General features: G+C 32.9%; 1 protein-coding gene across 15 annotated transcripts in view; it reads left to right on the plus strand.

Annotated features, from left to right (window-relative positions):
- The window catches only part of CCDC171 (coiled-coil domain containing 171), a 545,371-nt gene that overhangs the window by 123,516 nt on the left and 407,926 nt on the right, over positions 1–13,929 (plus strand). For all 15 annotated transcript variants that reach the window (XM_074394865.1, XM_074394866.1, XM_074394867.1 and 12 more), the window contains 2 exons: positions 2,055–2,222; positions 3,779–3,967. In XM_074394865.1, coding sequence (XP_074250966.1) covers positions 2,055–2,222; positions 3,779–3,967 — 357 coding nt within the window. The remainder of the gene's footprint in view (positions 1–2,054; positions 2,223–3,778; positions 3,968–13,929) is intronic.

The following is a 13,929-nucleotide window of genomic DNA, read 5'->3' on the forward strand; positions in this document are numbered from 1 at the left end:
AATAATATCAACTTTAACAGACAGCCTCCTTACTCTGTATAATTATAGGATGTTAATAAAAATTTAGAAAAATAAAAGTTCCATAAAATTAAAACTTTTCATTTAGACACTGGAGTGTTGCCTATCGATTTTTGTTTATTAATGGCTTATAAAAATATTATGACACAGTTTCTTATTTTGTGTGAGCCTTTGTGAATGGAATTGTCTTTTAGTTCTTTTTACCCTATGGGTTATAGAGCTAGGCTAGCTAGTAGAATTGGTTTATCTAAGTCATCCTGCATATTGAGTTCATTACTCCAACAAATATGAACATGAATGCCAAGAGAGTAAAAAGGAAACATTCTTTCCACTCTTTACAGTCTGGGATTTAAATTGTGTCCACATGAAGGGGTTGGAATTGCTCTACACATCAGATAATGATTAAAGTAAAGGAAACTAGAAGCCTGATTGTATTGTAAAGTCAGCATGTCTACAGCACTGTGGTTGGGTTCAACATGTGTGAATTGATTTTGGATTTTGGATTCTCTTTTCCTGCCAAATGGATGATTATCATGCATGGTTTATCACAGCCCAAGCAAAAAGGACGTAATAGCGACACTAGGAATTATCCTTGAGGATGAACTTCCTTGAGGATGAACGTAATCACTAGGCAAAATACAGGAGGAAGATTTTTAAGCATTTGTTAAGTTATATTTAGTAAGACTTTAAAACATTTTGACCTAGTTAAAAAATGCAAAAGTCATCGTTAACTGCTTATGAAAAGGCATAGCATATTTGTGAAAAAAATCTGATTTTTTATATTTGTTGTTGTAACCACATTTTCAAAAATTTCCATTTTTAAATTACTGCATTTGGAAAAAAAGTAAGTTGGTATACATAGTGAATTAAAGATATACATTTTGATATTTATAAGAAAATATTCTCTATAACTTATAAAACTTTTGCATATGCTATATTCAGTTTTTAAAAAATCTATAACAGACTTTCTAAATTTTTCTTTTTACATTTGTCCCCTTTAAAAATTTTCTTCCTTTTGATATATTAAAAAATCTTGAGGAAACTTATTTTATCTGTATAAACTATTATTTTGCAGCTCCATAATTACCTTGTCTTTGAGTTCCATGTTTTGGGACTTTACAGATGAAACACCTTATAAAGAGAGCTATTTGACGTTGTAGTTAAGTAAAATCTCCTCATGTGTTCAAATATGATCTGCTCTATACAAATTCTGTAGCATAGTGTTTCTAAGTCATTCAGCAATGGATAGTTTACCAAAGTGGTAATACAATTTTAAAGAACTTTAAAAAAACATATTTCTAATTGGACATTTTTGAAAGTATGTCTTGAGCAGTTATATTCATTTTTGCTATTACTTTATAATATTTAAACAACTAGAAATGCCCAGTGTGCCAAATACTGTATGAACTTAGAAGTGGAGAAAACAAATGAGCCCATCTTCCATATCTTTCATATCACTATCTGCTTTGCCTAAGGGACTTGGGATAGCTTTTCTATAAGTAGTAAGTAAACTGGAATCTCTGGAAGAAGAAGAAAGCTGAGTAACTGTGGTATAACTTTTCTTCATCAGAGTAGAATAACACTCTTTTTTTCTGTATTGCTTTTTGACAAGTAGTATCTGTTTTTGGCAAATGTAAATATTAAATTATAGAATTCCTATATTGAGTTACAGTTATATAGGCTTATGAAGGAGTCTAATCTCGACACCTTGTGTGATAGCTAAGGAAACTTACACCTGAACAGGTGTTTACTCAAATAACAACCTCATCAGTAGCAGAACTGTGGATGAATCTTGGTCTTCTGGCTTCTAGACTTTAGATTTTGGTTTTGAATACCAAGTGTAAGCAATTCCAAATGTTCTATCTGGTGCTTAGTTTTGAATATTTAAAAAAGTCATTAAAATATTCTGAGATTGAGTATTATAATTTCTTTTCAGGTTTTTGAAATTAATTCTTCACTGTTTGTATTATGTATTTTACTTCTTACAATGTTTCTATACAGGAATTACTTTTTTTTTTTTTTTTTTTTTCCTGCAGGAGAAGCTAACCTTCCTTCACACCTTGTATCAGCACTTGGTAGCAGGCTGTGTGCTCATAAAACAACCAGAAGGCATGCTGGATAAATTCTCTTGGTCTGAGCTTTGTGCAGTCTTGCAGGAGAATGTTGATGCCCTGATTGCAGACCTCAACAGGGCTAATGAGAAGGTAACTGTCCTCAGGCACCAGATACCTCTATTAAATTCAGTGACATTTGTCCACATCACAGTATCATTAAGAGGGGCTGACATTCATCTTATTTCAAAAAGAATTTGGATGTTAATAATTCAATACCATTAATTATGGCTTGTCTACAACTCAGTTTGATGCCATTGCTGTGGGCATGTAAATGTGACTGAAGTCTGTATGAAGTCTCTAAGCTCCACTTTCTGTGCAGGACATGCTAATACTACTAGCCAGTATTAGCCACAGGGACCTAATTAAAAGAAAATAAATTAATCTTACTGATGAAGCAATTCAAAGAACTTAGTCATTTACATTAATAAACCAACTCTTTATGTTAGCATAAAATAGAAACAGGGTACAGTTATTCAAAAACATGATCTTAAAATTCTTTGCTTAGGAAATATGAGGTGTTATTTTAAAAGCACTTAAACATTTTAAATTATATGCTTATGATTTGCTTCTTGAAATATAACAAAGTATATATTAGAAAACTCATTCCATGCTTTGGAATGTAAAAAGTGTATTTTGTAGGAGAATATAGTAGACCTTTATGGTAGCATTACTATCTCACAAGCCTAGGAATTCAGTCTCCAACAAGTATTTAAAAACCTGCTTTTGGTTATAAACTATAGCAGTGGCTTAGCAGATCAACGTATGCCACCACTGAAGACATTGGTTCTTATCCTGGGTCTATTGAACTGGTCAGAATTGTGTTTATGTGGTTTAGTTTCCAGGTCTTAGTTACAATGACATTTGCACTTAAGGGACAAGAAGAAAAAACTGTCCTGTAAGTTAAAAAAAAAAAATTCTGTTGAAGTAATAAAACAACATATTGACCCAATTTCAGAGTGATATTTTTTATTATTGAGCATTTTATCTTGGTCCTATTGACAAACACAACCATAGACACTGAGATGCGGCGCTGAGAAATGAGGGAATAAATTATGAGAGTCACAGAGGCTATTCATGATTGTGAATGTGTGCATAATGGATTTGAAAATTACAGATAATTTGAATATGTTTAACTCTATGAGATGGTATTATGTTTTTATTGTTTCAAAACATCCTTAATAGTCATACATTTTAGAAAATGAACACTTTCTTTCCAGTGTTTGAATGTGAAACAAAAAAATGGTTACAACATTCTGCTTCATTTCATGTAAACTGTTTGCAGATTTGAAAATCTTATCTACTTTCTTTCCCATTGAAGTATTTGAATAGCTGGAGCCTTGATTTCAGAAGTAACAATATCTTTTTCAATCTCAGTCAAATTAATTATAGAATAAGTAACTTCATTCGAAAGAGAAGATGAAAAATTTGCCATATAAGTATACAAATGACACTATTTTCTGCTCAAGTATGGCAATTTACTCTGCTATTTTCTTTTTTAAAAAATTTATTTACATTTTATTTTACAATTTTTTAATGATCTTAAGGAATAAAATATATTAGAACATTTTGGGTGTTTTATTGGGGGAGATGACACAAAGAAATGGCTTGTGAACATATTTCATTATCTGTTGCATCTCCCCATATAGATAAGCCATTTAGAGTATATCTGTAAAAACAAGTCTGACACAATGAGAGAGCTTCAGCAGACTCAGGAAGACACCTTTACCAAAGTGGCAGAACAGATCAAAGCCCAAGAGAGCTGCTGGCACAAACAAAAGAAGGAACTGGAGCTGCAGTATTCTGAACTCCTCCTGGAGGTGCAGAAGAGGGCACAGGTATGCTACCATTACAAAGAGCTTTAAAAAATGGATTACTCAGTGTAACCATATGAAGTGTTTTTCTTCTAGTAACAATGCTAAATCAGTTTAAGCTTCTTAACATCATAGAACTTGTTTAGATGCACATACATATGCTTAGATGCACGCATGTATGTGTGTGTGTATGTGTGTTTATATTAAGGATTGTCTTTCCTGTAAGTTTGGAAATATATGGGTTTTTGATTAAAATATCCCCAGATGCATTGATCAGCTAATTAAATGCTAAAATTGTATTTCCTTTATTTATTTATTTATTTATTTATTTATTCTTTATTTTTAAAATGAAAGTTCAAAGTATTTGGTAATATATTGTCAGTTTTAGTGTAAGTATTCTTTTATCTGGTTTACTCCATTTGTGGAGGTTCTTATGTGAACCATCATTTAAATTTATTGGGGTTAAAATCTCTTATGCCTACTGACATTCTATAAGAACTAGCATTATAGTTATAGGCCATGTATCAAAAGTAATTCACTATAAGTTGTATTATGTATTATATCTTGACTGAGAGTAGAAGTTACGGGTTGTTAACATAACCATGTATTTTCTATACAAATTATTGTCAACATTGTTTATGTTGTTAACTATCATCCTCACCTAGTCAGGAATAACAGGATGATAGGGTATACTTTTTTGGCATTGAATTTATTAATAGGTCACTTTTGTTCCTAAGTTAGGATACTTAGGAACCAGAAGGTCATATATTCTTCCCATGGTTGATTATTTAACCTCTTTACTTGATTCATTCATGCTTATATTGGCAAGTCTAACTAAAAAATAACCAAACTATATAAATATATATACACACATATATAAATAAAATTATTATTATGATTATGTTTTATTTGCCAATAACTGGTTTCAGAGGGCATAAAATCAGGCCATTCTGTATCCCCTAATTTAAAGCTCCTTTATGAACTTATGCCTTTCTATATGAATTTGAATGAATCAACAAATGTACCATCTAAAAGTAGTAATTTCTTCATTGAATGCAGACTACAATATTATATGCTCTACGTTTTCTGCTATTGAAGTAAAAGACCTAAACTATTTATTTTAATTTTGTAGGGGAAACATTGATATACAGTGAAGTGCACAGCTCTTAAGTGTATAATTTGATGTTTTAAAAAAGTATTTGATATGTAATATATGTACATACTTATGGGGTACATGTGATATTTTGATACATGAATAGAATGTGTAATGCTCAAGCTAGAGCAGGATGTCTATCACCTTGAACATTTATCATTTCTTTGTATTGGGAACATTTCAAATGTTCTCTTCTTGCTATTTTGATATATACAACATATTGTTGTTAATACAGTCACCCTACTGGGCTATTGAACAGTAGGCCTTATTCTTTCCATCTTAATGTATGTTTGTACCCGTTAACCTACCTCTCTTCATCCCTTCCCTCCTCCAACACACCCTTCCTAGACTGTGGTAACTACAATTTGATGTTTTGATCAATGTAAACATGCATGTGATCATTACCCCATTTAAGACTTCAAACATTTTCATTACCTAGAATGTTCTCGTGTGCTCTCTTCCAGTCAGTTTTATGCCTCATAGGCAACCATTGTTCTGATGTCTGTCGTCATAAATTAGTTTTCACCTGCTCTTGAATTTCCTGTAAGTGGAATCATTCAGAAGTCATTGGTGGTTACCTAATTTCACTGAACATTAATGTTCTGAACATAATGTCATTTATGTTGTTGTGTATATCAGCACTTCATTCTTCTTTGTGGTCATGTAGCATTCCATTTTATCACAGCACCACTATTTGATGGGCTGCGGCTTGATGGATATTTGAATTGTTTCTGCGTTTTAGATATTGTAAATAAAATTGCCACAGACATTATTGTAGAAATCTTTTGTCAACATATGTTTTTATTTCTCTTGGTTAACTACTAAAGTGCAGTTGCCAGGTCATGGGATATGTGTGTGTTCATAAGAAACAAAAGAAACTGTCAGAAGTTTTTTTTAAAAAAAGCTGGTGTCATTTTTATATTCCCACCAGCAAAATATGTAAGTTTCCATTATTCTACATCCTCTGCGGTGCTTGGTATTGTCAGTCTTTTAAATTGTAGTCATTATAGTGGTTTAAAAATGATGTTTCATTGTAGTTTAAAATTGCGTTTTTATGGTGATTCACTATGCTGAGTACCTTTCATATACTTACTGGCTATTTGTATGTCTTCATTTATACAGTGTCTCTTCTACTATTTTCTCATGTAAAAAATAGAAATATTTGTGTTTTAACTGTTAATTTCTAAGAGTTCTTTATATATCCTGGATACATATTCTTTGTCATATATGTGTATCACAATATTTTCTCTCAATCTCTTGCTTGCCTTTTCAGTGTTTCTTTTGATGATCATAAGTTTTAAAATTTTGATGAAGTCCAACTTATAAATCTTTTTCTCTTTTGGCTATCTGTTTATATATGTGAAATGATGTTTCTATACTCCAAGTTTGGGAAGATAATCTCTTGTTTCTTCTAGAAGTTTCATAGTTTTAGCTTACATGTCAAAGTTTGTGATCCCTTTCAAATTAATTTTTGTGTGTGATGTTAGGTAGGGTTTCATTTTTCCCCCTTAATTTATTGTTCCCACATCATTTGTTCAGTACTTTTCTAACTGAATTGCCTTGGTACCTTTGTGAAAAAACAGTTGGCCATATTTAGAAACCACAGACTTGTCTATCTCTATAGTTTTGCTCTCTCCAGAATGTCATATAAATGGAATCATACAGTATATAGCCTTTTGAGTCTGGCAAAATATATTTGAGATTCAGTCACATTGTTGCATGTGTCAGTAGTTCATTCCTTTTTACTGCTGAATAATATCTCATTATATGGCTGTAAAATTTTATCCAGATACTTGCCGATGAGCCTTTGGATTGCTTTTATTCTTTTGGCAGTTATGAGTAAAGATGCTTTAAACATCCATGAAAATGTTTTTGTATGGTCACATTTTCATTTCTCTTGGGTAAATACTTAAGAGTTTGATTTCTAGATTATATGGTAAGTGTATATATGGTTATATGGTAAGTGTAACTTAAGCAACTATTAAATTGTTTTTCAAAGTGACTGTACCATTTTGCACTCTCGCTAGTAATTTAAGAGATTTAGGTTGCTCTGCACCTGTGCCAACGTATGGCTTCATCATTTTTTCTTTTGAATTTTGCCCATTATAATAGGTGTGTAGTGACATGTTGTTGTGATTTTGATTTACATTTTCCCCACTGCCTAATAAATTAAGCATTTATTTATGTGTTTATTTGTTATTTGTGTATCTTTTTTGGTGAATTATCTGTTCAGATATTTTTTTCTGTTTTTAATTGGGTTGTATGTTTTCTTACTGTCTAAGTTTTGAGAATTATTTACATATCTCAGGTTTAAGTCACTTGTCAGATATGTGATTTGTAAATATTTTCTTCTGTTCTTTTAGCAGTACTTTTGCAAAGTAAATGTTTCAAATTTTGATGAGACCCACTTATGAATTTCTCTTAAGGATTGTACTTTTGACATTGCATCTAAGAACTCTTTGCCTAAGATTATAGGCACCAAGATTTTCTCCTATTTTTTCTGTATGTTTTACAGTTTTAAGTTTTACATGTAGGTCTATGATCAATCTTGAGTTAGTTTTATAAAGGTGTAAGGTATGGATTGAGGTAAGTTTTTTTTTCATGTTCATATCCATTCCAGTACCATTTATTGAAGTAATTGTTTTTTAATTGAATTGCCTTTGCACCTTTATCAAAAATCAATTCACTGTTTGTGGCAGTCTATCTCTAGACTTCCTTGTCTGCCCCGTTTATTTGTGTATCTAATTCTTTTTTTTTTTTTCAATACTATACTGATTTAATCACTCTAACCTTTTACTAAGTCTTAAAATCAGGTAGTGTGAGTCTTTCAACTTATTTTTCATCAATGTCCTGAACTCTTTGAAATCTACAGGAAGGCAAGCAATTCACTTTTTTCTCTTTTTGAGACAGACTTTCACCCTGTTGCCTAGACTTGAGTACGGTGGCGCAATCACAGCTCACTGCAGTTTTAACCTCCTGGGGTCAGGTGGTCCTCTCACCTTAGACTGCCAAGTAGCTGGGACTGTGGGCATGCACTACCATGCCCAACTAATTTTATTTAAAAATTTTTTTTGTAGAGATGAGGTCTCACTCATTTCTATGTTGCCCAGGCTGGTCTCTAACTCCTGGCTGGCCTCAAGTGATCCTCCTAACTTGACCTCCCAAAGTGTTGTGATTACAGGCATGAACCACTGTACTCAGCTGCAATTCACATTTTGAAGAGAATCAGTCATAACAAATGCTAATGTTTTAGGAGAGGCTCTCGCTGAAAACTTTTCTCTGAAGAATTTATAACACCTTAGTCTTTGACCCATATGTCTACAAATTGAAATGATCATTTTCATTATTCCTAAAAGTACATTACTATTATAAATTGGCAGCGATTTATTTTGGTTTTATATTTGGTAAACTATTATTATAATACATATTATAGGACTTGTAAATTTTATTTTAGGAAAGTTTGTAATGATTAATTCTATATCTTTTATTCCCAAAATTACAATGCAAATAAAAAGTTTCCATTTTATATTAGTTAATACATTTTCAAAAATTATGTTGATAATCTGCAGGGGAAAAAAATCTGCAGTTGTTATGTAGGATTGTGAGTTATAGAGGATGTTTGGTGTCAGATGCACATAACCATGAGTACATTTCATCTGCTGGGAAATAAATGACTCATTCTTAGAGTCTTGTGTTTAATGTTTGGCCATTGTAAAGAAGTGATTACTGAAAAACAATACATTAAATTAAAAAATAATATTTGAATTTGATTGCTTTTATCTGAGAAAAATGTGATAGATATTTAAAAAGTAATATTTGTAAGAATCTAATATTACTGACTTTTTAAATGTATAAGCTGTAAAACAATTAGTGTAAATGCTACTAGAAAAATGAAATTTGTAGAGAAGGCAGCCTGGTTTTACTATCACAGCATGTTTTTAGCATTGGGTAAAGTTTGCTTGCCACATGTTAGTTAATTCTTGAATTTAAATACGTTGGAGCCATCATGTAAATATATCTCAAGTGTCTGTGCCTACCAAAGTATCTGGGCCCAGTGCCACATACTATTCCATTTACTAACTTTGCTTTTGTAATCTTAGTGCAAAATCTTGTTCTTATTTCTTTTCTATTTGAAAAAGATACAGTTATTGGAACGAGAACTTCCTTTCTAGAAGTAAAGTTTTTTTACTGTCAGTTAAATAAAGGTTACCCTTGATGTAATGTTTATTGTAAACACTTTAGATTTATTTGACATTTTAGCAAAATCAAGTGAGTTTAGATGGAGAACAAAACTCAAGAAAATTCAGGTTCATCGTGCTGTATTGCTTTTATTTTTCATTTACCATGGTATTGAGAGTGTATTTGGCAAGAAACCCAGGTGAATCATAAAAGTGTTATTAAATGTTGAAACTTTTTTCTTCATAATTTAACTCCAAGAATATTCAGAGATAAAGTAGAGCTTATTGGTACTGTTGGAGGTGATAATTCCTTAATGTATGCATGCTAGCCTGCAATGGTTCACAGAGAGTTAGCTACAATCACGTGCGCACTATGTTCTGATGTACTGTGAGTCCATGGGAATGGATACCTCTAATGATATTTTGGAAGAGTCTTCTGACCACTTTTCAAATAATTGCTTCAGATACTGTTTTTCTTAATTATAATATTAGCAGCTGAATTTGTGTCCTGCTTAATATAATTTTCAATGCTTTTGCATATTTTGCATGTGTCTTCTTACATAAGCCCCACCACAGGCATACGAGATAGGTTATTTAAGTATCATTTCTATTTTACAAGTGAGAAATCTAAGGTTCAGACAACTAATACTACTTACTTGTGTAATAAGGAAGTTCTAGGGACAAGATTAGAATAAAGATAACCATATGTAAATGTGTAGCCCATTGCTTGGCATTTAGAAATTACAAAGTGAACGTAATGGACTGTTTTAATACATTGAAATTATCTTTCTTCCTTCAGTCCTTATCTTCCAGTCTCTTTTGCATTATACTGTAGTACTGTTTCTTTTAGAAATATATGCTATTTTTATTTATAAAGCAATACCTGAAAATAGGTCTAATGACATCTCAGTTTCATCTTTATGGAACTCATATTCCCTTTTATTTTTTTGAGATAGTGTCTTACTCCATTGCCCAGGCTAGAGGGCAGTCATGTGCAGAGTTTACTGCAGCTTCAACCTCCCAGGCCTTAGAAATCTCCCTACCTCAAGTCTCCCAAGTAGCTGGGACTACAGGGCATACCACCATGCTCTGCTAATTTTTGTATTTTTTTTTTTAGTAGAGACGGGGTTTGTTCAGGCTGATCTTGAACTCCTGGGCTCAAGCAATAAGCCTGCCTTGGCCTCCCAAAGTGTTGGGATTACAGGTGTGAGCCATGGTGCCTAACCCACATTTTTTTTTTTTTTGAAACAGTGTCTCACTCTATCATCCAGGTAGAGTGCTGTGCTGCAGTCTCTGCTCACTGCAGCCTTGACATCCTGGGCTCAAGTGATCCTCCCACCTCAGCCTCCTGAATAGATGGGACTATACGCATGCACCACCATAGCTGGCTAATTTTTTTAGAGGTAGGATTTTGCCGTGTTTTTTCAAACCATATGCCTGTCTTGGCCTCTCGAAGTGCTAGGATTATAGGCATGAACTGCTGTGCCTGATCTGAACTCACATTTTTAAGTGATTCTTGATTAATTAATGTTTAAACATGATAATGTATGAAAATGCTAAATAATGCAACATTATCAGCCACCCACAAATGGTAGTTCTCTTAATTTGTATTTCTCAGAGTTTTTTTCCTGAGAAACTAAAGTTTTAACATACTATATCATAAAATTGCTACTCTAGATAAGAATATCAAGACAATTTTATATAATTTAGTTAATATTAATAAAAATATGCTATATATGAAATATATAGTATACTGTGTTTCATGCTGTGATACTACCAAAGAGGTATACTATATAGTTTTTTTCTCAAAAAGTATAAAATACACACTTGAGGAGATACATGAAAAAAGTAAATAATATAAGGTTTATCATAGGCTGTACATAATTAGTTGCCAAAAGAATGCTATAAATTTAGAAGATATGGTCAAAGTTTGAGCAGGCTTCATAGAGGAGACTGGTGCCAGCCTGGGCCCTGTTGCCAGGATCTGAAAGCACAGAAGGAAGGGAAACATGGGACAGATCAGAATTTCAAGATAATACTGCTGATTTCCCAAACGGTCAGAGGTAATATCTTTTAATAATCAGCAAACCAAACATTTTGCCTGTATTGACACATTTATTCCTGGTCTACTGATAAGAAGAACTCTGTTCCTTTGAAGGTATGATTTATCCAAAGGGTATTTCATAATTTACAGTGCTTTAGAAACAAAACAGTAAACATAGGCACATACTATTTTTGGCATGTATTTTTGATGTGTTAAATTTATATAATGAAGATAGGGTTTTTAAAATTAAATAAATAACCATTATGGGGCTTGAGAATGTGTGTGTGTGTGTGTGTGTGTGTGTGTGTGTGTGTGTCTGTGTCTGTGTGTGTGTCTATGAAGACTAGATGATAGAATTGCTAATTATATGATAATTCTATAACTTTTTGAGGAACTTCCAAACGGTTTTTAAAAATGGCTGCCTATTTTACAATCCCGTCAGCAATGTCTGAGAGTTCCAGTTTCTCTACAAAGTGTCCTTATTTTTTAGCAGAGAAACATTTATCTAATAGACAAAGCAAGTTAATTTATGTGTTATATTTTTAAATATTACCATAGCTTAAAAAGTCAAGATATGAAACTTATAAAAATAAGACACTTTAAATGAAGTCCTTTGATGTCTATATGTCATTGAATTGTCCAGTTTGCAATTTGCCTTTTTGCCAACGTAAAGAGCAAAAACTCAGCGAGCAAGAGTGATACAAAGAATTTTACTCCCTAGGGAAATGTCTAATTTCTGGCCTAGAGTCTCAAAGTTCACAGAGTGCTGTAAGCTAGTAAGGTGTCCCTCAAAGCTCATGTATTTCAGGAAGTAAGTCCGTGATTCATTAAGGAAAAAAGCTGTCCTTTCTCCCCATTATGGATGCACTTTGAATTTATTAGAGAGTAAAGGAAAACTGGTAAAATTATGTAGTATTTTTGTTATGCTATTGAATTCTGTGCAAAAGATATGCATTCTGTATTTTTAGATTTTTTTTCTTCAGGATTGGAATGTTTTTATGGCGGAATTTGAGAATATTATTTTTTGAAATTAAACACACTGAGGAGCAGGTTATTTCAGTACTAGGAATGCTTTTGTCCCATATGAAAGCTATGTTCCTTATGTTTGTTTTAAAAATACTGGCCTTTAATCTCCTTAGGTGGAAAACATTGGATTTTGTTTTAAAGGCAAATTTGCTTTAAAGCTGTTTTCACCCTTACAATCAAACAGACTTTGTTCTTCAAGAATAATTCACAGTAAATAATGCAATACCTCTGAAAGTAGTTCCCTATGCAAAGTCAGAATTAATTTAAACCAGAATTTGGACATGTAGATAAGTTCCAAATTACATTTGGAATTTTTAAAAAATTATATTTTCCTTTTTTCTAAACCTTTAATTAGGTTTAGATTTTTTCATTCATTGGCCATTTATTCAGTGTCTATTATCAGCAAAACATTGTGCTAAGTGAAATCAGGGATTATTTTATAAAGGGTTACAGTATTTAATTTCTTCAATACTTATTAAATACCTACAGAGTATAGAGCACTGTGACAGACACTATAGTAAATAATTCCTAACCTCTAGGAACTAGCAATCTTTTATTTGAGGGAGAGTAGATATACACATGAAATAAATGAATAGTGTAGAAGTTAAATGCCTGAGTGACCCTTAAGTTCAGAGAAGGTCAAGATCAGTGTGAATGAAAATGGTAGTAAAAGGAGTCATAGAATAGACAGAACCTGAAATGGACTCCGAAAGTTGTTAGTATTCGAATAGTGTTGGGGAGATGGAAGGCAAAGGACCTGGGGGTTCTACAGAACATGTTAAATTGTGAGTAGTGGTGGTGAGACTAATGCCTGTATACTAAAGGAGCACGTCAGCCTCTCCTTGCTCATCAGGTTGAGGATAGTGGGAGATGGCGAATTCTTTACTGGGGAAGACATGTGGGGATGTTGGTACCTGAGGGGAGAACATTGATTCAGTAAAGACAAAAAAGTTAGGTAATAGAATTAGGTAAACCTAGCTGAAGGAGCTTGGGCAAATTGTGTAACTTCTGTAAACCTCAATTTTATTATCAGTAAAAATGTGCCAACCTCATAGATCAGTATAAGGATTAAAAGGAATATATGTAAAGCATTTAGAACAATGCCTGGGATATGAATAAGCACTATAATATTCAAACTATTCCCATTAAAGTAGAGAAATAATAGACCTCATAATATCCAATGAGATTTGGGTTCTAGCAGGAGTGAATTGGAGACTTCGAGACTAAATGGTGTTTTTTTTTTTTTGGTGAGACGGAGTCTTGCTCTGTCACCCAGACTGGAGTGCAGTGGCATGATCTTGGCTCACTGCAACCTCCACCACCTAGATTCAAGCGATTCTCCTGCGTCAGCCTCCCAAGTAACTGGGACTACAGGCGCATGCCACCACGCCTGGCTAATTTTTTATATTTTTAGCACAGATGGGGTTTCACCATGTTAGCCAGATGGTCTCTGTCGCCTGACCACGTGATCTGCCCACCTCGGCCTCCCAGAGTGCTGGGATTACAGGCATGAGCCACTGTGCCTGGCCCTCCAATGCGTATTTTTTATATGTTAATTGGTCTTTTCTTTTTATGCATTTGGATT

Source organism: Saimiri boliviensis, chromosome 2 (genome assembly GCF_048565385.1).
Source record: "Saimiri boliviensis isolate mSaiBol1 chromosome 2, mSaiBol1.pri, whole genome shotgun sequence".
NCBI classification, from domain to species: Eukaryota; Metazoa; Chordata; class Mammalia; order Primates; family Cebidae; genus Saimiri; species Saimiri boliviensis.